The 25051-nt window shown below is 44.1% G+C and overlaps 1 protein-coding gene across 3 annotated transcripts in view; it reads right to left on the bottom strand.

The window, feature by feature from the left end:
* Positions 1-25051, bottom strand: part of CFAP58 (cilia and flagella associated protein 58) — a 138554-nt gene that overhangs the window by 45486 nt on the left and 68017 nt on the right. The window contains exons 18-19 of one of the 3 annotated variants that reach the window (XR_005454296.1): positions 24531-24855; positions 14405-14472 (exon numbers count right to left, since the gene is read on the bottom strand). Coding sequence is in view for 1 of the 3 variants with exons in the window: in XM_038757538.1 (XP_038613466.1) it covers positions 24738-24855 (118 nt within the window). In the remaining 2 variants the exon portion in view is untranslated. Of the gene's footprint in view, positions 1-14404; positions 14473-24095; positions 24856-25051 lie in introns of those variants that run through there. The other 2 variants (XR_005454295.1, XM_038757538.1) reach the window with 2 other exon arrangements.

The raw sequence follows: 25051 nt of genomic DNA on the forward strand, positions 1-25051 counted from the left end.
ATTCCATGGTTCGTTCTTTTTGTACACAGCTCCTCTATTAAGGAAATAAACATCTTTGTGAGGCTGTGCTTTCTAATTTCGAGGTTAAAAATAAATGGGCCAGAGCAGGAGTTTCAAGAGAAAATCTGAAATTCTCAGAACAATTAGAAGGTGTATAAATAGAAAAACACATTGGTGACCAAATCTGCCTCTGGAGTCACAGGCACAGAAAAAAATTTCATTAGTGACAAAAATCATTGGGAGGGGAAAAATTAAAGGGAGGCCTGGGAGCTGAGTATGTGTTCCACAGGGAAATCCGCTGGTCTCCAAGTTCAGAAAGGTATCTCTGAGAGCAAAGAGCATCATCCTCCATTAGCCGGTAAGCTCTTTGAGGACAGGGATTGTTTCTACCAACTCCATGGTATCGTCCTCCTCCAAACGCTTCGTACAGTGTTCTGCACACAGTACTTGCTCAGTAAAAACCCACTGATTAAGCAGCAGTGAAGTCTAGTAGAAAGTGTGTGGTTCAGAGAAGTCCTGGATCTTCCGTGTGACCCCACAAAAATCTCTTAACGCATCTCTGACTCCATTTCCCCTTCTGGGAATTAGATGGGGCTAATACTACTTGACCCTCCCTAAGTCTGAGGGATGTTGAGAGGATAAAACGAAACCACTGGAGTAAAGAATTTTGAATTGTCCTGCGCAGTTTCACCAGTGTGTGTTTTAGCTCCAGGAGTCTCTCAAAAGCCTCCTTAATTTGTTGGTAGATTGAACAGCATAAAAATAACTGCCTCCCTCAACTCACATACCTTCTCCTCGGTTCGGTTACGGGGTTCTAGATTCATTCAGTCGTATTTACTGAGCGCTTACTGTGTGCGGAGCACTGTACTAAGTGCTTGGGAAGTACAAGTTGGCAACATATAGAGATGGTCCCTACCTAACAGCAGGCTCACAGTCTAGAAGAGAGAGACAGACAACAAAACAAAACATATTAACAAAATAAAATAGAATAAATATGTACAAGTAAATAGAGTAATAAATATGTACAAAAATATTTACATATATACAGGTGCTGTGGGGAGGGGAAGGAGGTAAGGTTGGGGGGATGGGGTTCTAAAGCATCCTGTGAGTCAGGGGTGGAAGAGACTGAATGGAGGGTCCAGCAGAATTTTGTTTGTGCATCACAGAGCTAGGCTACAGAGTTCATACAAACGAGAAGAATACGGCCATGCCACCATGCAGTCCAACCTCTCAGGCCTTGAAAATAACTAAAAGATGAACAAGATGGCACTGAGGAGTCATTCAAAGAATCATAAAGACTGCAGTTCCTCAGAATATTTACTTATGTCTAACAAATTCCTGCTGCTATATTTTCAAGCTATTTTTTGTCTCCTCCTTGTGGGGGTGTTTTTGAAATGTCTTTATAGAGTTATGCGCTGTCATTGCACATGCCAAAAAAAAAAAACAACATAGGCAAGGAGAATGATTGAGGCTCTGCAGAACAGAGAAACACACATGAGTAAATGGGTCTAAACTACAGCAAGAGAGAGTTCAGTCAGACCTAAAGATACTAGAACAGACTCTCTACAGAGGTAGAAGGATCTCCGCCCTCACAGATCTTTTAAGAATAGTAATAATTGTGGCATTTGTTAAGCACTTTACTATGTACCAAGCACTGTACTAAGTGCTGGGGTGAATACAAGCAAATTGGGTTGGACACAGTCCCTGTCCCACAGTCTTAATCCCCATTTTATAGATGAGGTAACAGGCACAGAGAAGTGAAGTGATTTGTCCAAGGTCACACAGCAGACAAGTGGCAGAGTTGGGATTAGAATACAGGGCCTTCTGCCACCCAGGCTTATGCTCTCTCCACTAGGCACCCAAGTCTTTAACCTGCCTGGAGGCAGAGGACTAGATTAGATGACCTCAAGGCCCCTTTGAACTCCAGGATGCCACAAAGGGAGGTGCTAGAGGCCTAGGGAGATCCCTTTAAGTGCTAAGATAGCTGACAGGTCCATAGCTCTCAGTGATTCTCTTCTCCGGATAAAGATTACTTGATATTTATTGCTGGAAGGAATGAGGATGCCTCATGGGCAGTGAAGGGACAAAACCCAGAACAGACATCAGTAGCCACCCAGAAGCTCATTGCTGGGAAGCTGAGGCTCTTGGCATCTTTCAGGACTTTGCCCAGTTGCAGTCTAGAGAGGAAGCAGGGACTCAGAAGTGCCTGCTGTGTGACCTTGGGCAAGTCACCCCACTTCTAAGTGCCTCAGTTACCTCATCTGTAAAATGGGAATTAAGACCGTGAGCAGCAGCGTGGCTCAGTGGAAAGAGCCCAGGCTTGGGAGTCAGAGGTCATGGATTCAAATTTCAGCTCCGCTACTTGTCAGCTGTGTGACTTTGGGCAGGTCACTTGACTTCTCTGGGCCTCAGTTTCCTCTTCTGTAAAATGGGGATTAAGACTGTGAGCCCCATGTGGGACAACCTGATCACCTTGTATCCTCCCCAGCACTTAGAACAGTGTTTTGCACATAGTAAGCACTTAAATACCATTATTATTATTATTATTATTATTATTATTATGTGGGACGTGGACAGTATGTTCAATCTGATTAGCTTGTATCTACTCCATTCTTAGTAGAGTGCCTGGTACAGAGGAAGAGCTTAACAAATACCACAATTATTATTATTCTTAAAGGATCCGTGTGGCTGGAGATTCCTCATAAAAAGTCCCATAAAAAAGTGGGGGACAAGGCCACTGTCTGCATTTGGGGGTTGGAACCCAGGACACAAGGAATCTGGGGAAACAGCGTCCCATTCCCAGCCCCGGCTGGGTTGGCTAGGTGGAAAGAAAGGAAGGGGTGGGGGGAGCCAGCAGTGCAGGACTACAGAGACTGTCTTGGAGTCAGCCAGCTGGCATAATTCAGTTAACTGTACCCTGGCAAGCAGGGGATTACACAGGAGAATAACCCCTTGTTGCAAGGAAAACCACAGTCAAGACTGTGCCAAGTGGACAGAATGGTACCTGGATGAAGCGAAGGAGGGAATGAAACAAGGTGGGCAAAACTATGTAGGTAGTTTTCCTACCAGGCAAAAGGGGTCCTTTCTCTCCAGCAGGCCAGAGTAATGGCATTTGGTAATAATAATAATAATGATGGCATTTATTAAGCGCTTACTATGTACAAAGCACTGTTCTAAGCGCTGGGGAGGTTACAAGGTGATCAGGTTGTCCCACGGGGGGCTCACAGTCTTAATCCCCATTTTACAGATGAATTAACTGAGGCACAGAGAAGTGAAGTGACTTGCCCAAAGTCACACAGCTGATAATTGGTGGAGCCAGAATTTGAACCCATGACCTCAGACTCCAAAGCCTGTGCTCTTTCCACTGAGCCGTGCTGCTTCTCTCATAATGCTTGGTGATGGGAACACCAAGAAGCAGGGGTAGGCAGCATGCCATGGTGGAGAAAGCATGGGCCTGGGAGACAGAAGGTCATGGGTTCTAATCCCTGCTCTGCCACTTGTCTTTTTTGTGACCTTGGGTAAGTCACTTCACCTCCCTGTGCTTCAGTTACCTCATCTGTAAAATGGGGATTGAGACTGTAAGCCCCACATGGGTCTAGGGACCGCAATTTGCTGGTATCCACCCCAGTGCTTGGCACATAGTAAGCACTCAACAAACACCATCATTATTAGGACGCTACCAGGCCTGGGGACTATTTTTTTCCATTTCTGAGTTTGTACCCAGGCCTTGCTTTCTTTGGGGATTAAAACTGGTGCTAATTGGTTTACCAAGGGGATGCTCCTCAAGCGGTAACAAAAGTAGTCCAGAATTGGGCAACTCCCAAAATACCACTTTCATCTTTGCATCTAAGCACAGGGTGAAGGGGGGGGGTGGGGAGAGAGCAGGGAAACAACAGTAAGGAAAGGAGAGGGAGCGAAGAAGGAAGAGGGAAAAAGTCTCTCTTGGGGACTAGAAACACTCACGGACTTCCACTGCATGGAAAGTTATTACCCCCAGATCCTAAAAAAGGAAAGGGTTAAAGCCCCTGCCTCTCTTTTGAAAACAGATGCCCCTGAAAAACTTCTAGCTTGGCAGGGCATTGAGGCTTCCAGCAACAAGGCAGGAAGGTCTAATTAGTTGGCCTGGGATCTGTGGAGCGGGTGAGGAGGGAAAAAGATAGGAAATGCTGAAAATGTTAATAAGCAACAAGCTCCCAGCCCAGTAGGAGGGAAACAGCAGAAGGCCATGAGGGATGGCAGGTCAGAAGGTAGGAGGGGAAGCAGGGAGGACTGACAGATGATCTCCCAAATCAGCCTTCCCTTTGGGGAAACTTTCTCTCCGCAATTAATCTCTCATCTTCCCAATTAACTATCCTTTCAGCATTTCCATACCACATGAGCACTTGGGCACTCAAACCTCCCAGTTGCACTAACGTATAGATCTTTATATTTTTGTCGTGTACTCCAACCTGTGATCTACTTTAGTGTTCATTTCTCCAGCTACATTGTAAACTCCTTAAAAGCAGAAATCATATCTACTACCAATTAAGTGCTTAGTAAAGTGCGCTGCACACAGTAAGTGTTCAGTAAACCCTTAGGGGTTCCATAAATACAACTGATTCAACTTCTACGTGACTCATCTCTCTCATTCAACCCATATATACCATCACTAAACCCTATAGGTTCAACCTTCACTTGGCTAAAATCCCCTCTTTCCTCTGCAAACTGCGACCATGTTAATCCAAGCGCTTATCCTATCCTGCCTTGATTACTGTATCAGTCTCCTTGCCTCGTGTCTCTCCCCACTTCAGTCCCTATTTCACTATGCCGCAAGGATCGTTTTTCTACAAAAACGGTCAGTCCACGTCTCCATCCGTGTCCCCCCAGTCCTCAAGAACCTCCAGTAGCTGCCCATCCACCTCCGCATCAGACAGAAACTCCTCACCATTGGCTTTGAAGCATTCAATCACCCAGAGGACACACTTGGCTCCTCTACTGCTAACCTACTCACTGTAATTCGATTTCATCTATCTCACTGCTGACCTCTCGCCTACGTCCTTACTCTGGCCTGGAATGTTCTCCCTCTTCACATCTGACCGACAGTTACTCTCCTCCAAGAGGCCTTCCCTGACTAAGCCCTTATTTTAGCGTGGCTAGGAGAAGCAGCATGTCTGAGTGGAAAGAGCACGGGCTTCGGAGTCAGAGGCCATGGGTTCTAATCCCAACTCTGCCACTTGGCTGTGTGACCTGAGGCAAGTCACTTCACTTCTCTGTGCCTCAGTTACCTCATCTGTAAAATGAGGATGAAGACTGTGAGCCCCACGTGGGACAACCTGGTTACCTTGTATCTACCCCAGTGCTTACGACAGTGTTTGGCACATACTAGGTGCTTAACAAATACCAATATTATTATTATTACTTTTCTCCCATTCCTTTCAACATTGCCCTGATTTGTTCTCTTTATTCACCCCTTCCTCAGTCCCATAACACTTATGTACATATTGGTCATTTATTTATATTGTCTGCCTCCCCCTGTACACTGTAGGCTCCTGGTGGACTGGGAATATGTCTTTTATATTGTACTCTCCCTGGCACTTTGTACTGTGCTCTGCACATAGTAAGCACTCAATAAATACGATCGAACGAATGAATCTATTCACTATACCACGATCTCACTTCAATCCCTTACCTTACCTACATCCTGCCTCCAGCCTCAAACTCCCTTCCCTTTTCATATCCAACAGATGACTGGGTAGGGACTGTCTGTATATGTTGCCGACTTGTACTTCCCAAGCGCTTAGTACAGTGCTCTGCACACAGTAAGCGCTCAATAAATGATTGAATGAATGCTCACACTCTCCATCTTCAAAGCCTTATTAAAAGCACTTCTCCAAGAGGCTTTCCCCAACTAAGCCCTCATTTCCACTTTTCCCACTCCCTTCTATATTACCCTTGCACATTAAAGCGTCTGGCACATAGTAAGCACTTAAATACCATAATTATTATTTGCAACCTTCATTCACCCCCCCCAACTCAGCTCCAAGCACTTATTTACATATCCATGATTTATTTATTTACATTAATGTCTATACTCCTAAACAGTAAGCTTGTTGTGAGCAAGGAACATATCTACCTACTCTTGGTACAGTGCTTTGCACAGAGGAAGCTCTTAATAAATGACAGCTGAACGGGGAAAAGGGCAGTGCACCATTGGCCTACCAATCAATGGTGAAGCAAGAGAAGCAGTGTGGATCAGTGGAAAGAGCACAGGCTGTGGAGTCAGAGGTCATGGGTTCAAATCCCAGCCCGCCAATTGTCAGCTGTGTGACTTTGGGCAAGTCACTTCACTTCTCTGGGCCTCAGTTCCCTCATCTGTAAAATGGGGATTAAGACTGTGAGCCCCCCCGTGGGACAACCTGATCACCTTGTAACCTCCCCAGCGCTAAGAACAGTGCTTTGCACATAATAAATGCTTAATAAATGCTATCATTATTATTATTACCAGGAGTAAATCAATGGTATTTAAGAGCTTACTATGTGTAGATCACCATACTAAGCACTTGGGAGAATACTGTTCCTAGAACTAAATTGGCTTTTACCATCTTTCAGATCAGACCAAAGCAGAACTTTCCCCTTAGGTTTCAGCTCCTTCTCAGTTGTCCTCTTGGACTTGCTCCTGGACACCCAACTCGGCTGGGAATCCTCACCCCTGCCCTTCTCCCCCACCAGCCTTCAATCTCTCTACAGCCCTCTTAACATGCTCCAGTTCCTGTCTGTCCATCACCAACCCGATTATCTCTTCAACACCAGGGGTTGTTACCCTCAGATACAAGTCAAACTGCAGCCTCGGCGGCAAGGAGGACCGTTTTATATGTAAAAAGGATTTTCAAATCGCTTACGTTGGCTGAATTAAAAAATAAAATAAAATGGACACACACCAAACAGTAATGAGTTTGACACCAAAAAAAGAGTTACATATTAAATGAAAAAAGGAGCCCCAGGAGGGATGGGAGCATGTGTGAGGGGGGAGGGGATACTCACAATAGAAAGCTGATCCACGGGTTTCCAGGAGAGTCCCATCTTGCCGAGGAGAAGAATAGGGTAGCATCTGTTTCTCTCAGCTTCTTCTTGCTGCTTCCAGCTTAATTACCAAGCCGGACTTTAAAATCACCTGTGCTCCTTCCTCCACTGGGAGGGATTGCTTGGGGCCGGGCCCATAACTCTCCCCCCTCTCCACTCCTCCTTATGCTGCATGGACAAAAATCTAGGCCATCCTGAGCCTTTTAATCAAACCACAGACTCACTGGACATAAAATGAGACTGTCTCCTGGTATCTCTCTTGATTCGGTGATTGCTTGAAAGGAAGCAGTGTGGCCCACTGGAAAGAACACAGGCCTGGGAATCAGAAGAATCTGGAGTCCAATCCCAGCTCTGTCACCTGTCTGCTGTGTGACTCTGGGCAACTTCTCTGTGCCTCATCCCTTATCTGTAAAATGAGAATTACTACTGAAAACTCCATGTGGGACACGGACTATGCCCGACATGCCCAGGTTGTATCTTCCCCAGCACTTACTACAGTGACTGGAACATAGTCCTTAAATACCATTTTTTTTTAAAAAGGAGGACCAATTTTGCTTTCAGCCCGCTTACCGGCTCAGTAATCAGCCTGCCTTTTCCTCGGAGGTTGACAAAATGAAACCTCAAAAGGGCGGATCTGCCCGGGGCAGAGGAATTTCCTGGAGATGAGCCGACTGAGCCCCTCCCACGTGGGAACTAGCCTAACACCTGAACTTCAGAACCTCGTGCTCCAGGCAGAGCGTCATGGAAACCATCTGATTAAATCCTTCCCACCTGTGGTGAAATGGAAGCAGTAGAAGCTTTTATTCCACTTTCAGAGCTTTGAGGAGTTTGTCTCAGCTGGATATTGCCCCTACTCCAGTGTTTTTTCTCTCTCTCCCTTCCCTATATTCCTGCTCCACTCTCCCACCACCCCCTTTATCCCCCAAATCATTGCTTGTCATTCACTCCTACCTCTTGGCAAACCTTCCTCCAACTCAATCAATGATATTTACTAAGTACTTAATGGGTGTACAGCACTGTACTAAGCACTTGGGAGAGTATGATATAAAAGAAGTAGCTGAAAATTCCCTGCCCATGATAGTGATGCTGTGGTTTGTCTAAGCCTGTTGTGGGTAAATTCGCCTTCATCATGGACCTGTTCCTAGCCCATCCCTATTGGCATTACAATGATTGTTAGCTCTCCTGATGATGATGGTGGTGGTATTCTGATGGTACTGACACCCTTGTCATTCACTTTTTTTCTTTTTCTCTTCACTTTCATCCACTTCCCAAGAGACTGGGGAGAAGTTGGCCTCCTACCCTTTGGTCTCCAATGTCAACCTGTGCTCTCACCTTCTTTTAATGTGAATCCCACATTGTCTGCAGCTACAAGTTGCTCTTAAAACACTTTCAGACCTTGGTTTCAACTACAAGGTCTTCAATCACCCCTCTCATTGACTGCTCCTTCTTGGTCTTGTTCACTGGCTCCTCTTCCACCTCTCAACCCCTGAGGATGTCCCAAAAGCCTCTGTTCTGGGTTTCCTTCTCTTCTCACTCTATATTTGCTTTCTTGGGGAGATCGTCCACTCACATACACTGATGAATCTCAAATCTACCTCTCCATGGTGATGTCTACCAACACCTCAAATCTAACGTACTTTTCTTCTTGTCTCCCAAAGCTAGTCCTCCTCTAAACTTTCTTCCCTCTGTCAATAATGCCATCACTCTACCTCAAAGTCTGGCATGGCATCCTTCAACACTTCACTCTCTTTCAGTCCTCACATCTAGTTGACTGCTAATTCTTCCTCCATAACACCTCCTGGATCAGATGCTTCTTCCCCATCCAAACTGCTATACCTTGGTCATCTCTCGGTTAGATTTCTATATCTGTCTCTTTGCTGGTCTCGCAGCCTCTTCTCCGCTTTAGCACATACTCCATACGTCTACACATGTAGGCAGCGTGTGGATCTGATCTGCCCCACTTTGACTAATACATCTGAACCCTAAAATGGGCAGGAAAATGACTGCTAAAATAAATACATTGGGACAAAACCAGGATTGCAAGCTTTACCAATAGAGCAAATATTCCAAACATTCTGTTGTCTGAATAACTTAATAAAACAGTTCCCACAGATAGAAATTAATAGAAATGCCTCAAGAATTACAATACCTAAAAGGTGGGCTGGAAAAAGGAATATAATAATAATAATGGTACCTGTTAAACGCTCACTATGTGCCAAGCACAGTTCTAAGCACCACGGTAGATACAAGTTAATCAGGTTGGACACAATTCCTGTGCCACATGGAGCTCTCACTTTGAATCCCCATTTTACAGATGAGGTAACTGAGGCCCAGAAAAGACAAGTGATTTGTCCAAGGTCACACAGCAGACGTGGCGAAGCTGGAATTAGAACTCAGGTCCCTGTGACTCTCAGGCCTGTGCTCTATCCACTAAGCCACGCTGCTTGTATATCAGATCAGACACAGTCCCTGCCCCACAATTTAAGAGGGAAGGAGGGTGGGAAAGTGAATCTTACAAGTGAGGAAAATGTTAAGTAGTTACGTGGCTTACCCAAGGTTGCCCAGTGACAGGGCCTGGCTTAGAACCCAAGTCTCCGAATGCCCAATCACAACCACACTGCCATTCGTCCACAGAGGACATGTGGAAAAGGAGCTCAAATGATCAAGAATGCTCGAATATAAAATAAAAGCATACTAAAGACAATGCTGCTGAGCTCTGGATACCTGTCATATAGCCAGGATAATTTTTCCTTAGCAATAGATGATTACAAGTACTTGGTTATTGCCCTTATTGTTAGACAGTAAAAAAGCTAAACTATTATAAGAAATCAAAATTCAATAATTCCTTGTTTTTGAAAATACTTTTATTTCTTAAACCCCCTTCCAGTTGCCCAATATACTTTGATATAAAATGTGAAAGACAAGCACTCTATCTAGTAGAAGCAGTGTGGCTCAGAGGAAAGAGCACGGGCTTTGGAGTCAGAGGTCATGGGTTCAAATCCCGGCTCCGGCAACTGTCAGCTGTGTGACTTTGGGCAAGTCACTTCACTTCTCTGTGCCTCAGTGACCTCATCTGTAAAATGGGGATTAAAACTGTGAGCCCCCCGTGGGACAACCTGATCACTTTGTAACCTCCCCAGCACTTAGAACAGTGCTTTGCACATAGTAAGTGCTTAACAAATACCATCATTAGTAGTAATAGTAGAGTGCTTTATATGCAGGTAAATTATATTCCATGGTGCCACACTTATTTCCTTTCCAAAAGGAGCAATTATGTGTTTTCAGCTGGACTTGAGGTGCAATGAGGCAAAGCCACACTGGAATTTAGTGGCAGATGTTGGGAGTAGCAGAGAAGCCCCTTGCAGCGTAACAACAAGAGGGCTCAGAGCAGGCTGGTGCTTGGTCCCGAGTACTTCCCAAGCACTTAGTACAGTGCTCTGCACACAGTAAGCGCTCAATAAATACGATTGATTGATTGAGTTAGGCTCCCTGCCCCTGCCCCTGCCCTCCCAGAGCCAACCTGCTTTGCTTCCTACCCTGGGGTCTCAGAAGGGAAATAAATTCATGATCAAAGCTATTTATGAAGCTTTGGTGGAAAAAAAACTCCAGGAAAGTTCTTGAGAGGTTGTTTGTGAAGGCCATTTTTCATTTACAATAAAGGTTGTGGTTATGGAAATGGATTTTTACAGAAGCATGGCACCTTACTGCCTTAGGGAGCAAATGAGAAATGACTTTAAAAGGGGTTTTTTTTGTATTGTTTTCAAACTCCTCTGAGGTAGGGGGTCCACCTGCCTTCTAAGCCTCTTTCTCTCTGTGGCCTTTACACCAGAGTGCTGTATCTCACCCTGCAGTCTCTGGGCTGGGGAGAGACATCCCCGCACAACCCAGAAAGCAGTCAACAGAGGCCTAAAGGGAAGATCACTTTGGGGAGTGGGATTGAACTACTTCGACCTAGGATTTGGTCATTTCCCAGTAAACCAGTGAAGAGCTTCAGTGGACAAGAAGGTAACGTGGCCCTTCAACTGATTTTATTCCAGACAGTCTGGTTTCAGCTGCTCGGTCCCTTATCCAGTACTCTGCCTCACCAAAATTCAGCCAATCACATCATCATCATCATCATCATCATCAATCGTATTTACTGAGCACTTACTGTGTGCAGAGTACATCTCCACAGCACTATAACTTGTTCTGTAGTGCTTGAAGCTGACAGATCACTCCATGCCATACTGTTTTCTTCTCACCCGAAAACCACCGGCCAGGACTGGGCAGGCTGACATTTAAAGTCCAACTCTCATTACTCTGACCCAAGACTCTCCCCGGTTGTCTTTCCAGTTCAGTTGGGGATCATGTTCCATCCAAATGCTTGCTACCTCAGTAAATTCTGAGGAAATGTTGGAAATGCTCCTTAATTACTAATCTTGGACAGTCCACTAAGTCAGGCTCTTATGTGGCCCCGGAAAAGCTTGTCTGAGTTTGGTGGGCACTGGGCCCTTTGTCTGTGAAAGTTGATTAATAACTAGAAAAGGAAAGTAGCTGGCTAGAAAAGCAGTAAAAATGTTTTTAAGTTGAAGGAGACAGGTGATGGTATGGAGGAAGAGGGGAGGGAGAGAAACAGGACAGGAGAAGAAATGGAGGGAGGGGGAAGGCAAAGAAGAGAGGAAGGAAGGGAAGGAAGGAGGGAGGGAGAAAGAGGGAGAAAGAGGAAAAGAAAGAGAGAATACAAGTGTGTGAGCAAGAGAGAGATCATTCTAATTATAAAAAACAAATACAAAAACCTGAAGAAAACACTCAAATGGCTCTGGATTCATTACAAGATTGCACCCCAAACTCTTCAGTCTGACTCCCATCCTGACATTTCATTTTGATCCTGAGAACAGGGATCTCCCTTTCCACAGAGCCTCGCCTGGTAACAAATTTGGCTTCCATTCCACAAGCAGTTTCCTCAGATTGCATTTTGTGAAAATGTTCCACTAGAATAATTTTGTTTTCATATCTTCATGCCAAAGGAAAGGAGTAGACCACTTTGAAAAGGCAGCAGAGAAACATTCAAGAGTACTGTTTCAAGAGGATTGAAGTCAGGAAAATAAGCACATTTCAGAATAGATTTAAACACCTGGCAAAAGCACAAGGGGAAGCTGAAGATTGACTTTCCAATAATCTTTCTAATAGTCCCCCATAAAACAAAACCAGAGCCAATCCCCAAACAGATTGACTTAATAATACTCCCCCAGCTTTTCTCATGATCTAACCCCTAAAGTCGCTTCATTTAAAAGAAAATAAAAAAATATAAAGCAAGATGCCCAATACACAAAAGATGAAACACGACCATTTGAGCAGGCAGATCTTTGAGGGAAACTAGCTTCTGGTATCCTAGGCCAGCTGGGGCCTTACAGGCAAAATTCCCAGTTGGGGGAAGACTGCATATCCTCCCCCATGTGGATTTGTATCTATGTTCTCCTTAAATTTGTTTCGGGAAGCTGCGACCGCGGTTTCTGAAGGGGAGACTGGGACAAACGTGACTCCCAGAAGGGCCTTCTCGGGGGCGGTCAGCGATATCCATCATATGGCCGTTGCCCTTTCGGTGACATTCGGGAAGAAGGTCACCAGGTCTCAGAGATATTTTTCAGGGTGGCTTTTAAATCTCTTGGCCTTTCCTCCTCGCTTCTTTAGCTACCAAAACAGAGAGTTGAAAAAGAGATCAATAAAACGAAGTGTTTAACAGCCCAAGGAAGCCCACTTTTGTCTAAACTAGAACAAAGCGTTCCCTCCCTCCATCCTCCCGCACCCCCACCCCCGAAGTAGTTTCACCAGCTGATTCACACCCTGGAATCTAACCAAGCCTAATGACAAGTATACAAAGGCTGGCCTTCAATCACATTGTACAGGCAACATCATATTTTTACAGTATACCGCAAGCATGACCTGAGGGGAAGGTGTAAATTAGGGATTGGACTGGGAGACTGGAAAGTGCAGAGGGCAGATCAAAAGCAGCATGACCTAATGGCTAGAGAATGGGACTTGGAGTCAGAAGGACCCGGGTTCTAATCCCAGCTCGCTACTTTGCGGTGTGGCCTTGGGCAAATCACTTCACGTCTCTGTGCCTCGATTACCTCACCTGCAAAATGGGGATTAAGACCCTGGGCCCCATGTGGGAGAAGGACTGTGTTCAACCTGATTAACTCGTATCTACCAATCCATCATTTGAACTATTGAGTGCTTACTGTATGCGCAGCACTGTACTAAGCGCTTGAAAGAGTGCAATATAACAACAGGCACATTCCCTGCCCACAGTGAGCTTGCAGTCTACCCCACAGTTTAGTACAGTATCTGGCACATAGTAAGCACTTAACCAGTACAAAAAAAAAAAGAGGAACACTTCCTGGAGGAGGTGGTCTTGAGCTGTGACTCATGAAAGAGGAAGGAGATGACATGGCCAAAAGGAGTAGGGAGGATGTTTCAGGAAGAAGCAAATGAGGCCAAGGAGTTGGGAGCTGGGAGTGAGTAAGAATCAACTGAGGCTGGGTCATCGGATTTAGGTTTAACTGCCCTCACCATCCCCCTATGGAGTCACCTTGGGGACAAACTGAATTCACATCAGGATACCATGATAGTCACCAAACTGACCCTTGGACTGAATATCCACCTTATGAGGAAAAAAGAGCCAAGAAGTCCGTTTAGGAAGTTATTTATTTCTCTCTAGTCTGAACTTCGTTGGGTTTGAATATTTTCAAGGTTCATGCAGCTCCGGTCCCACCGCACGCTCTTCTATTGAACTGGTTTTCAGACCATGGCACTTTAAACATGATTCAAGAAAAATTACAGCAGCCTCCACTCCATCTGTAGCTGGAAATGGTCTTTGTGCTCAGATCATTTGCCAACGACACTCCATCTCCACAATTACCATGGCTATTTTATCTTTCTGCCTGGAACACTGAAGGGGAAGCAGCAGATAGTACTGTTATTTAAGTGACTTGTTCACTTTAAATCCATTTGCACCTCTAGAGGGTGAAACACACCACTGATCTGCTGGTCTTTCCAGGGGGAACAGACCTTATACCCTCTTTAGGTTCTCAGCATGATGAAGAGGAGCTGCCACAAATAGGTTTAATTAAAACAGGGCTTAAGGTGCTTAGGAGCCAAAAATATTTCTGCAAGCATGCTGAAATGTTCTGGAAAATGGCCCCCGGAGGGCTGTCTTGGAGGCAAGACCTGAAATTACCTCTTTATGTCTCCTTCTCCATTCTCCCCCTCACCACCATTCCCACCCGGCTGCTGGCCCTGGGCCGGGGAAGCACTTAGCTGTCCTAGCGGCTCCGGAGTCACACGTTCACTCCAGGGAAGAGGAGGCACCTTGGACTGGCTTGATTCCCAGTAGAGTGGAAATGGAGTTTGGTTTGGGAAGGGGAGAGCAACCTATGGGAAGATAAGGATCACAGGGTGAAGATATCAACCTCTCCTAATCATCTGCTCTGATAAGACATTGGAATCTAAGGGTAATGGAGTGGTAAGGGTCAAGATTATCTACGCAGAGGAACGTGATTTCCACTATAGCACCCTGCCCTACCATCAGAGGGGCAAGCCCCCCACAGCACTTCCCGCAAGTTATTCAGACGTCACTTTGAAGCATTCCCCAAAGGGGACTGGGGCACTCTTGGAAGCCCTGCCAGCATGATTTTCCTAAAGCTAAAGTGAGCTGGCTGGTCTCCCTGCACATGGGATGGGTGGGTTGGGCCTGGTGAAGATTCTCATGCTCTTGGAAGGCAAACCACCCTGGGGTTCCCCATTTCAGAGGCTGGGATACGGGCCTCATAGAGAAAGTTGCAAGGAACACTTCTGAAGCTCCAGACTCTCTCTGCATAGATTCCTGGCGGGGAGGCAGTAAGATGGGCCTTTCTAGGCCAGAGGGAAAACTCATCTCCTCCTCCTTGAGGGTTCTCACTTGGGTTCCCCACCCCACATTCCATTTTTTCCCTATCAGGGACGAGCAAGTCCATTCTTGCTTCCAATCAGGAGTGGCAGCTCTTCCCATGTTGCTCCTCAAGAAAGAGTCGACTGTGGTTTGGGGGTGAGGGTTCACGGGAAAGAGTCACAGAACTTCCAAGCCACCATTTGTGCATAAATGTGGCTGAGGTGAAGGGGGTCGACACCAAAGTGAAACTCGGAAATAGCCATCTGCAATTTCACAGCAGTGGGAAATGTGTCTGGAGTTTGAGTCACAAGTGCAACTTCAATTTTCTCGACTTCCATTCTCCTTTAACCTCCCACAAAAGGGGTGACCACACTCCCTTGGATCTGTACACTTGACTACTTTAAAGAGACAGTGAAGTCCCATTCTGGAAGCAGTGGTGTGGCGGCACAGACGGACAGCTTTTCAGGCCAAGAGGAATCGCTATGAATGCCGCCCGGGTGACACATCCATCCTTGCTGCTGATTCAAAAGTCAAATCAGCCCGTGGAAGTTTCTTTTTTTTTTTCCTTGGGATTTCAGGCTCCCCAAAGGCTAATTTCTCTGATAGCTGCACTACACTAATAGCACCATAAAAGGCCCATTGTGAGATGTAATTGGTTTGCAGGACTTTCCTATAAAAATAATAAAAAGGCGGCCCAAGGCAGTTTCCAAAGGTCAATTATCTCTATGTTGCTTGAGTAGAGTGGAGGTCGGTCCTGACATTCTGTTTATGGGTGTGTTAATCAGCCCTCAGCCCTCCACGGCAATCCCATCCGCTGGTAGGGAGAGCACTGGTTGGCAGCCCGCTAGATAGAGACTGGTCTAGAGTGGCCCAGAGCTTTGACGATGACATTGCCAGCGGCAAGGCATATGTGGCCTCACAAATTTAGCAGGGGAGCAGCAGGGAATGAGCAAGAGGCAAAATCCTACACAAGCCCAGTTGGCCTGGGATCCCCCAGTGTGACTGATGGAGACAGTTCCACTGCAGATTTTAGTTCTGCCGAGGATTTTGCTTCCACTCAAGTTCTAAGTCTGGCCATGGGTGCATCTTCCATCATCATCATCAATCGTATTTATTGAGCGCTTACTATGTGCAGAGCACTGTACTAAGCGCTTGGGAAATACAAATTGGCAACACATAGAGACAGTCCCTACCCAACAGTGGGCTCACAGTCTAAAAAGTGCATCTTCCAAAGTGCAGCCAGCTGGTACGGAACAGAAGACTGAATCTCCAACAGACCCCAGTGGGGCTTGAACATCCTCTTGGGCTTCAGTCTACGGTAACACGGACCCCAGGTGGCTCTGGCTTGGCCTGGTGGCTCCCAGCAGAAGGTTTCCCAATTGCCATGGTTAGGGATGCAGGGACTTGGAAACTGAAGTCAATTTCCTTCCACTCTGCCTCCTGAAGCCCAGCAGAGATCAAGCAGCAGATCCCACCGAAAGGATGCACGTTTTGGGGGGTGGAAATTGACTGGAAGGTGAACCCTTTTTGACTTGATCATGATAAAGCCTGATTTGAAGGACCAATCAATCAATTGCATTTATTGAGTGTTTACTATGTGCAGAGCACCGTACTAAGTGCTCGGTAGGGTGCAATACAAAAGAATTAGCCAGCACATAATGAGTGTACAGTCTGAGGACCGGACGTGGCATCATCAGCTGAGAGGTAAATTGCCAAGTGTGATCACATCTCCTCCAGGAAGCCTTCCCTGACTAATCTGTAATCCCCCAACCCTATTTTCCCTCCCTCCTGCATAACCTAGGTTGGAGCTACCCAACGCACACCACTACAGCACTTTATACATATTCTTTTTCCCTATTCCTTCCCCTGGCTGTAATTTTACGTGAGCCCTCACCATGCTCTTGCCCACACAAGTATTTCGTTATTGTCCAGAGGGACAAATGCCATCTTTCTGGGGAGTCTAGCATCATCATCTCCGCTTGCTCTCCCTCCTTCTCTGAGATCTGTGAGATCAGGGACTGTGTTCAACCTGATTAACCTGCATCTGCCATAACGCTTAGAACAGTGCTTGACACCTAGTAAGCGCTTAACAAATTCCATTAAAAAGAGGCATCTGAAGGTTGTTCTGAGAAGAAAATGGCACCTGTGTCAAACCGTTCTGAACAATGTTCTTTGTGGTCTAGTGATATTGATAAATCTCAGCTCCAGGAGGAGAGGGGAGAATAGAAAACTCATTTCAAATCATAGCTCAGGTAGGAGTTGGAACTGAAATATGATGAAAGTCATTAGGTTTTTTTTTTTTCTATTAAGCTAGAAAGAACAAGTGAAAAAAGTTTCTTCCTGTCCTTATTTTGAGATGAAATCTGTTGGGAATGAACAGTACAATATTCCAGGTTCTCCCCAGTGGAACATCATCTATCCCCTTTGCCTTTTTCTTTATGTAATAGGGAAAACAAAGTATTTACCACCATCCAACTATCCTTTACTGTTACAGACTGAAGAGCTACTGTCCTGATGGATGGCTCTTAAAGCTATAGAACACTTTTTTTGTATTATCAATCACCAGTATTGAGAATGAAACAAGTGAATGTCTATCACCTTTGGAGATAAGTTCTCTGGCTAGACATAAAGAAATCAGTAATTAACTAAATTTTTTATAGAATAAGGTAAAGGCCTTCCTAGTTAATAATACTGATGTAGGACACATCATGTCCCTTGGATACAGACTTATGTGTAGCTACTTAACTTTTTAGTGGGGTCTGCAAATCTAGATAAGAAAAGGCAGTCACCAACCTCTGATTTGATCAACAAGTCAAAGGACAATCAGAGGCCCGAGTTATGGATTTTAGAAGGTATATCCCTAATAAGATTAAGAATAATGATTGCATTTGTTAAGTGCTTATTATGTGCCAGCACTGTTCTAAGCGCTGGGGGAGATACAAAGTAATCGGGTTGTCCCACGTGGGGCTCATAGTCTTAATCCCCATTTTACAGATGAGGGAACCGAGGCACAGAGAAGTTAGGTGACTGCCCAAAGTCACACTGCTGACAAGTGACAGAGCCGGAATTAGAACTCATGACCTCTGACTCCCAAGCCCGGGCTCTTTCCACTGAGCCACGTATGTCAAGAAAGGCAATCATGTTATTTTGATATTGCTGTGGGAGACAGAACTTTAGCTGGATGGCCACTGGTCTGATTCAGCATACCATGGTTTTTTACCATTATTATTATTATTAATAATAATGATAATAATTATCTCATGGATAAAAACTCATGAGAATGAGAAGGGTAAGGGACCCAATACCAAGCTCTGGAGACCCAATAGAGTTAGGGGAGGAGATGTGGAAGAAAAGCCAGCAAATGAGATAGAGGAGCGAACAGAGAGGTTGGGAGGAGAACCAGGTGGATACTGTTACCGGTGAAAATGAGGTCTGAAAGCATTTCAAGGAGGAGAGAATGATCCAAAGTGTCAAAGGCAGCAGAAAGATTAAGGTGTCACTCCAGAGTCTGTTTTCTTGATGGTATCTCTGTCTGGGCTTCTCTGTGTTTGTCTTTCTGTGTCTCTACCTACTAGCTAGCGTTGCTACCATCTCTCAATCATTTAAATGCCAAAATATATCTCTGGCTCTCTCCTCCCTACCCCACCTCTCTGTGATTTTATGTCTCCATTGCACCACAAGTCCAGGAACTGGCTCAGCAGTAACCAGGTGGAAGTCCGAAGACAACAAAAGCCTACTGGAAAGAGCAAGGGAAAGGAAGTCAGAAGAATGGGATTCTAGTCCCAGCTCTGCCACTTGGCCAAGGTTGGACCTACAGCAAGTCTCAACTTCTTTGTGCCTCAGTTTCATCATCTATAAAATGGAGATAAAACTCCTGTTCTCCCTCCCTCTTACACTTGGATCCCTGTGAGACAGGGACCATGTCCAATCTAATTACCTCATAACCATAACACGTATACAGGGCTTGACACACAGTAAGTGCTTAATAAATGCTATCATTTTTATTTTTACTATCAGAGGTCCAAGCCTAATGCTCTAATTTCTCAATGAGCAAGCTAAGCTAGTCTTTTCCTCCTCCTGTCCCCACCAAAAGCCTTACTGTTGATGATGATAAATGAGACAAAAGGGTTTCTAAAAAGCCTCAGCAGAACATCTGAAGAGGTTCACTGTAGCCTAACTTCAGTCCAATCCATGCCGAAATCAGACTATTTTAAGGCTGCCGGGAGAGAGTAAATGTTTCCCAGTATTCTTCCAGGATCTGAGATTCCATCATCCTCAATAAATGTGAAATAATAATTTCCAATGCAGGTCTAGCCCGAGGGTGAACTCTAGAATCTGTCCTAGCAAGCCAAGAAATGGGCTGATAATTATCAAGCCTGGATTCACTTTTTCGGCTAAATTATAAGCCTGTGACAAAAAGATCATTGACACACGCTGACATTCCCTCCCAGTCTGACTGCTGCTGGGTATCAAATCTTGTCATCTCAACAAACTCTGCTCTGAGCAATTCTTCAATGCTGGGCACAAAGTCTCACTGGAACAGCAGTCTTCGAAAATCTATGATAGACAAATAGCTTGTCCGGTGATTCTATCTTATCATGTTCCTTTACAGCAACAGAAGAGGTATCACAAATGGCACAGTTGGAAGTCAGCTAATGGCTCTCTTTTCAGTTACATGACTTATTTCAGAAACACTGTCCACCAAACAGAGGGTAAAATTATGCCGCTGGCAGGTCTTCCAAATGTCTCTTTACAGAGTAGGTCAAATCTGTGAATATTAAAAGCACTACAATTCCACAGTTATCTTTAATGGTTTTCACTTCTCCATCTTTACTCTCTTTTAGTGCTAGATCTTTTTCCCCACCTTACACTAATGGAAGCAGTATGGATTCACTGTGTTTCTTACTACTTACATTGTGAAGAGACACTGCAAAGCTGCCGTCGTGTTCTAATTTTTTTTTTTAATTTGAGCATGACTTAATGATCCTGGGAGGAACCAACAGCGTCGGCTAGGGTGAGTCAGAGCATCATCCCACTGCTGTGTCAGCTTCCTCAACACACTACTGTCTTGCCTCCGGAGATTTCAGGTACTGGCAGGGGCTGACAGCTGTGGTCGATTCTGAAGGGAGGTGCGGAAACAGAATCCAGGCTGGAGGCCACCTAATAAAGACTTCACACTCTGATGGTGGGGGGCGAAAGGCGACTTCACCTGCTGCCTTGTGGCTCCAAAGGTTGCAACCACCCCTGAGTTACAGAAAACCTATCAAGTAGCCCCACATGATAAAATTTCTAGGAATAATTCATTTATAAAAACACATTAAAGAATCCAACCATAATTTAATCATTTTTCTGCCATTCACTCTTTAGAGGGCTAAGATTCATTAATATGTTAAAAATGAGCATTATTCTTGATAGGACTAAATATTCCAGTGACATATACTCAAAGAAAACTCCTTTGAGAGAGATCAATAATAAAATATCCATTTTTTCCCATAAGCAGCTGTCACACTTTTTCCAGAACACAAAGTTAGGGCTCATCAATCAATCAGTAGTATTTATTGAACACCTACTATATGCAGATCGCTGAATTAAGCCTTGCAAAGAATACAATAGAGGAAAGAGACTTTCTGCCCCCAAGGAGTTGACAGTCTATGGACAGAGATAGACACAACATTATTTAAAAGTGAAAGAGAATGGTAAGATGAAAAAGGAAATAAGTGCCTAAATAGTACACTAATATGCATACTAGGAAATGGGGGATTGTGAGGGTGCAACCTGGTGAAAAGAAACTTAATCAGAGAATGCCTCCTAGGGCAGATGGAAATTTCAGGGAGGATTTGAATTTGGATTCAGATTTGAATGGGAAGGGACTTCCAGGCAGAAGGTTCAAGGCAGGGAATGTGAGGACAAGAGACAATGAGCATTTTGACTTGGGAAGAAAAAAGGGCACAGGCTGAGGGGTAGGTGGTGGAAAGGGAAGACCAGAAAGAACTGTGAAGAACCTTGAAGTCAATGGTCAAGAGTGTTTGGGTCACATGGAGGGAAATGGGTGTTTTTGAGAAGGGGAAAGTTGTAAAAAGAATGCCATTTTAGGAAAATGATCTGGGTTGCAAATCGTGGTATCGATTGAAGGGGAGAGAGGCTGGAAGCAGAGAGACCAGTCAAGAAGCTAGTACCATAATCTACTGGAGAGGTGATCAGGGCTTGAATCAGGGTTATGGCTGCTTGGATAGAAAGCAAAAGCAGTTGTGGGAAAATCAAGGGAAAAGGAGCAGCAAAATTTAGCAACAGACAATGTGAGATTTAAAAAGTACTGAGGAGTTGAAAGATGACACCAAATTTCCAGGCTTCTGAGGCAGGGAGGATGATGAAGTTGACTGAGCTGGGAAAAAATCAGAGGAGAGTGGATTTAGGAGGGAAGTTAAGAAGTTTTGTTTTAAAAGCGTACCACGTTGGTTAAAGCAAAGCAATTAGTGTTTGCGGGAGTAGGAAGTCATCGATGGCATCAAAGGTGTCAGAGAGGTAAAGGACATCTTGGACAGAGTCCATCAAAAATGGCTCTGAGAAGGCTATTGGTGACCTTGGAGTGAATGTTTTCCAGCGGCGTGAAAGGGGTGTTGTCATGGCTTCAGCTCCAACTTTGGAAGAAATCACTCCCCTAGACAAAGCTATGAGAAACAACAAACAAGGCCCACTGAGCTCTATGAGAAAAAAGGAGATGTAACACTTAGATGCTTTTCCTCTACATATGGAACATAAAGGAAATGTCACAGGATTGTGGAGATGCCACCATAATCACCACCTTGATGAAAACAGGGTACCCTATTGCTTTCCACTGCAAGATCCTACCCGAAGAACATTAACCAAGCACTCCCTGAGTTATAACGTGACTTCAGGCCAAAACCTCTAGCACAAACCCAAGACGACCAAGAAGTGATTATTAAGTGCATAGATGAGTCAGCACAGCACCACAGACTGACAATAAACCTGAAGAAAACCAAGTAACAGTCTGCACCACAGAAAGATATACAAATATTTGTATTAAGAGCACACAGCTTAAAGCTGCCACCAAATTCTGCTGCATTGGCAATACATCACCCAATGATGATATAACCATAAACAAGTGGAAAAATCAAATGAAAAGGGCCAAAGGCAAAAGATTGGACTTTGCTGCACTGACAGATTTTGGTGACAGCATAATTTCAGTCTTCATACCAAACAGAAGTACCTTAAAACTGGGGTGGTATCCAACCTTTCATGTAGCTGTGTGACCTGTCCTTACTATCTAGGGCTTATCTGACCCTATCATCTAAGGATCTCCTCCATCCAACTCTGCATCAAACCCAAACTCCTTACCATCAGCTTTAAAGCACTCAAACAGCTCGCCCCCTCCTACCTTACCTCACTGATCGCCCAGCCCACACACTTCACTCCTCTAGTATCAGTTTCCTCACTGTGCTTCAATATCATCTATCTCGGCACTGATCCCTTTCTCACATCCTCCTTCTGACCCGGAATTTCCTCCCCCTCCATATATGACAGACCATCACTCTTCCACTTTTAAAGCCTAATTAAAACCACATCTACTCCAAGGCACCTTTTCGAATTAGGTCCTCTTTTCCCCTATCCCTCTCCTTTCTGTGTTGCCTACGCACTTAGATCTGTACCTCTTAAGTATTTGATATTCACCCCACCCTCAGCCCCACAGTACTTAGGTACATACCTGTAATTTATTTATTCATATTAATGTCTGTCTCCCCCTCTAGACTACAAGCTCCTAGAGGGCAGGGGGTGGGCCTACCTACTCTGTTACACTGTACTCTCCCAAGTGCTTAGAACAGTCCGCACCCAGTAAGCACTCAGTAATTTCCACTGAAGGACTGATTGATTGGGACTGCCAAGTCAGTCTTTCATTCATTCATTCAATCATATTTATTGAGCGCTTACTGTGTACACAGCACTGTACTAAGCGCTTGGGAAGTACAAATCGGCAACATATAGTCCCTACCCAACAATGGGCTCACAGCCTCAGTGCACATATGGATAGGATCTCATTTTCAGTAACCTTATCTTCAATCAAAAAAAGCATACACACATAGTTTTATAGTAGACAAACGAAATGTATCGATTATTTTCATCCCCACTCATTTCCATGGCTAGGAGCTCACTACCATCTTCATTTTAATCAAATATGAAAGACTTGATACTGAAACCCTCTGGAACAAAAGAACTGTTCAGGGAATCTGAATGTCCCAATATCTCTACCAGTGAATTCAATTGGAATCCTCACTAATAGTAGATGAAAAGGTTACTAAGAATTTTTCTTGGGGACAATTCTCCAAACACAGAGGTCAGAAAAGGTAAAGGGTGAGCCAATTCCTAGCTATACCTGCCCCATCCCTTTAATGGCTATAATTTTTCATAGGACTCCTCGCAACCATTCAATTACAAATCAAGGTTTATATGACTACTGCTTCCATAGAGAAACACTCTGCAGTAGCTGAGGAAAAACCCATGTAGGTAAATTACATTCTGAAAGATTTGCCCTGCCTGGCTGTGTTTAATAGCATAGACACGGACTTAAAAATAATAAAGGTTAGGCTAGATTCCCACCAACTTATTCTGATATCTATACCATCCTCCCCCTTCCAGTACATTCTAGTACATTTCCATCAGCCAAAGGAATGCCTTTTCACAATTAGAAGCTGCTAGGAAATTAGCCACTTCACACAAGATGTATGCGATATACTGCTTTTCAAGGGAAATTCTACAATCCACTTACACCAGCCTTATTCATACCCAGGCTGCTATTCAGCTCTTTTACTTTTGTTGCTATTTAGATATTAGGATTATCAGTGAAAAACAGGGGTGGGCACAGACAGGCAGCCCGGTTACTTTCAAATAAGATTACTGAAGGAACTTATTCAATAACTCAACCTGACAAGGAGCCCAAATAATTGAAGTTTCAAGAACAAAAAGAAAATAACAATAGAATCCATGACTTCTACTACCTGGAATAAGTAAAAAGTGAATCCCAATCCTATTTGACTTTACTCCTTTGAATTAAATACTCACATCAAAATTTTCTTTCAGAAGTTTTAATATATGTAATCTACAAAATCCGGGACCAAAAATCTCTGCAAATGTATTTTGTTTTGTTACTGAAATATTTATATTAGAAAATCTCTCTGGATTTTTTTTCTTCCACAGGACTTGAGATAACTTTCCTTGAAGATACTACTTTCAAAACACTTCTGAAAAACTTAGAAGTTTCTTCCACTCAGCACCTCACACATTGACTTTGTCACATCACTTATTAACAAAAGGTATATTTTTTTATTTAGAAAGTTGTGGACGATGCTATGCATTTCAAAAACATTGTCTGTGGAAAAGGAGAAAAGCTTAAAATTGTTCTACCTTCAACAGTAAAGAAATTAAAATCCAAAGTTTTTTTTTTCCATTTGCAGTGCACAGATTTGGTATATTTAACTGTCAAAGGGGCCATCAGAAAAAACCTTGTTCATTTAATGAGTCTGCCTAAAGAACACATATAATTCAATACCTTCATCTCCAAATGGATTAACAAAGCTGCATCTCTCTTAAATGCATATGATTCTGCTAATTCCACCATTTTGTTTCTTCTTTCCAAATCATCATGCTGTTTTGAGAGAAGAAATGCTTGATTCAAATGATTTTATGAATATCTCTCTCAAACGCTCCAGAGCAAATTTAGATAAGTTATTTAGTGGGCCCGCGAGATGATGCCAAGTTAGCCCGTAATCTTGGTAGTAGGCTTGTTGAAGAGAAAGCCTCCTCCAGTATACCGTGAGCCTTCCGACTTGTTTACTGAATAGTTATTGTCTAGCTGACCCAGCCTCTCCTTCTCCCTTTAGGACAAAAAACAAAAAACAAAAAACAAGAAAAGTAAGCTTTGTTTAACGTTTTGACTCATTCACCTGGGTAACTCCCTCAGTATTTCTAAAATGCAGATACTAAACTTCCCTAAGATGCAATCATTAAAGCTGTCAGTTTAAGAGTAAATGGCTGGGTCCCATTAAGGCTGGAGTATTTTTCTCTAGAAAT

The sequence above is a fragment of the Tachyglossus aculeatus genome, chromosome 16 (genome assembly GCF_015852505.1).
Source record: "Tachyglossus aculeatus isolate mTacAcu1 chromosome 16, mTacAcu1.pri, whole genome shotgun sequence".
Lineage (NCBI taxonomy): Eukaryota > Metazoa > Chordata > Mammalia > Monotremata > Tachyglossidae > Tachyglossus > Tachyglossus aculeatus.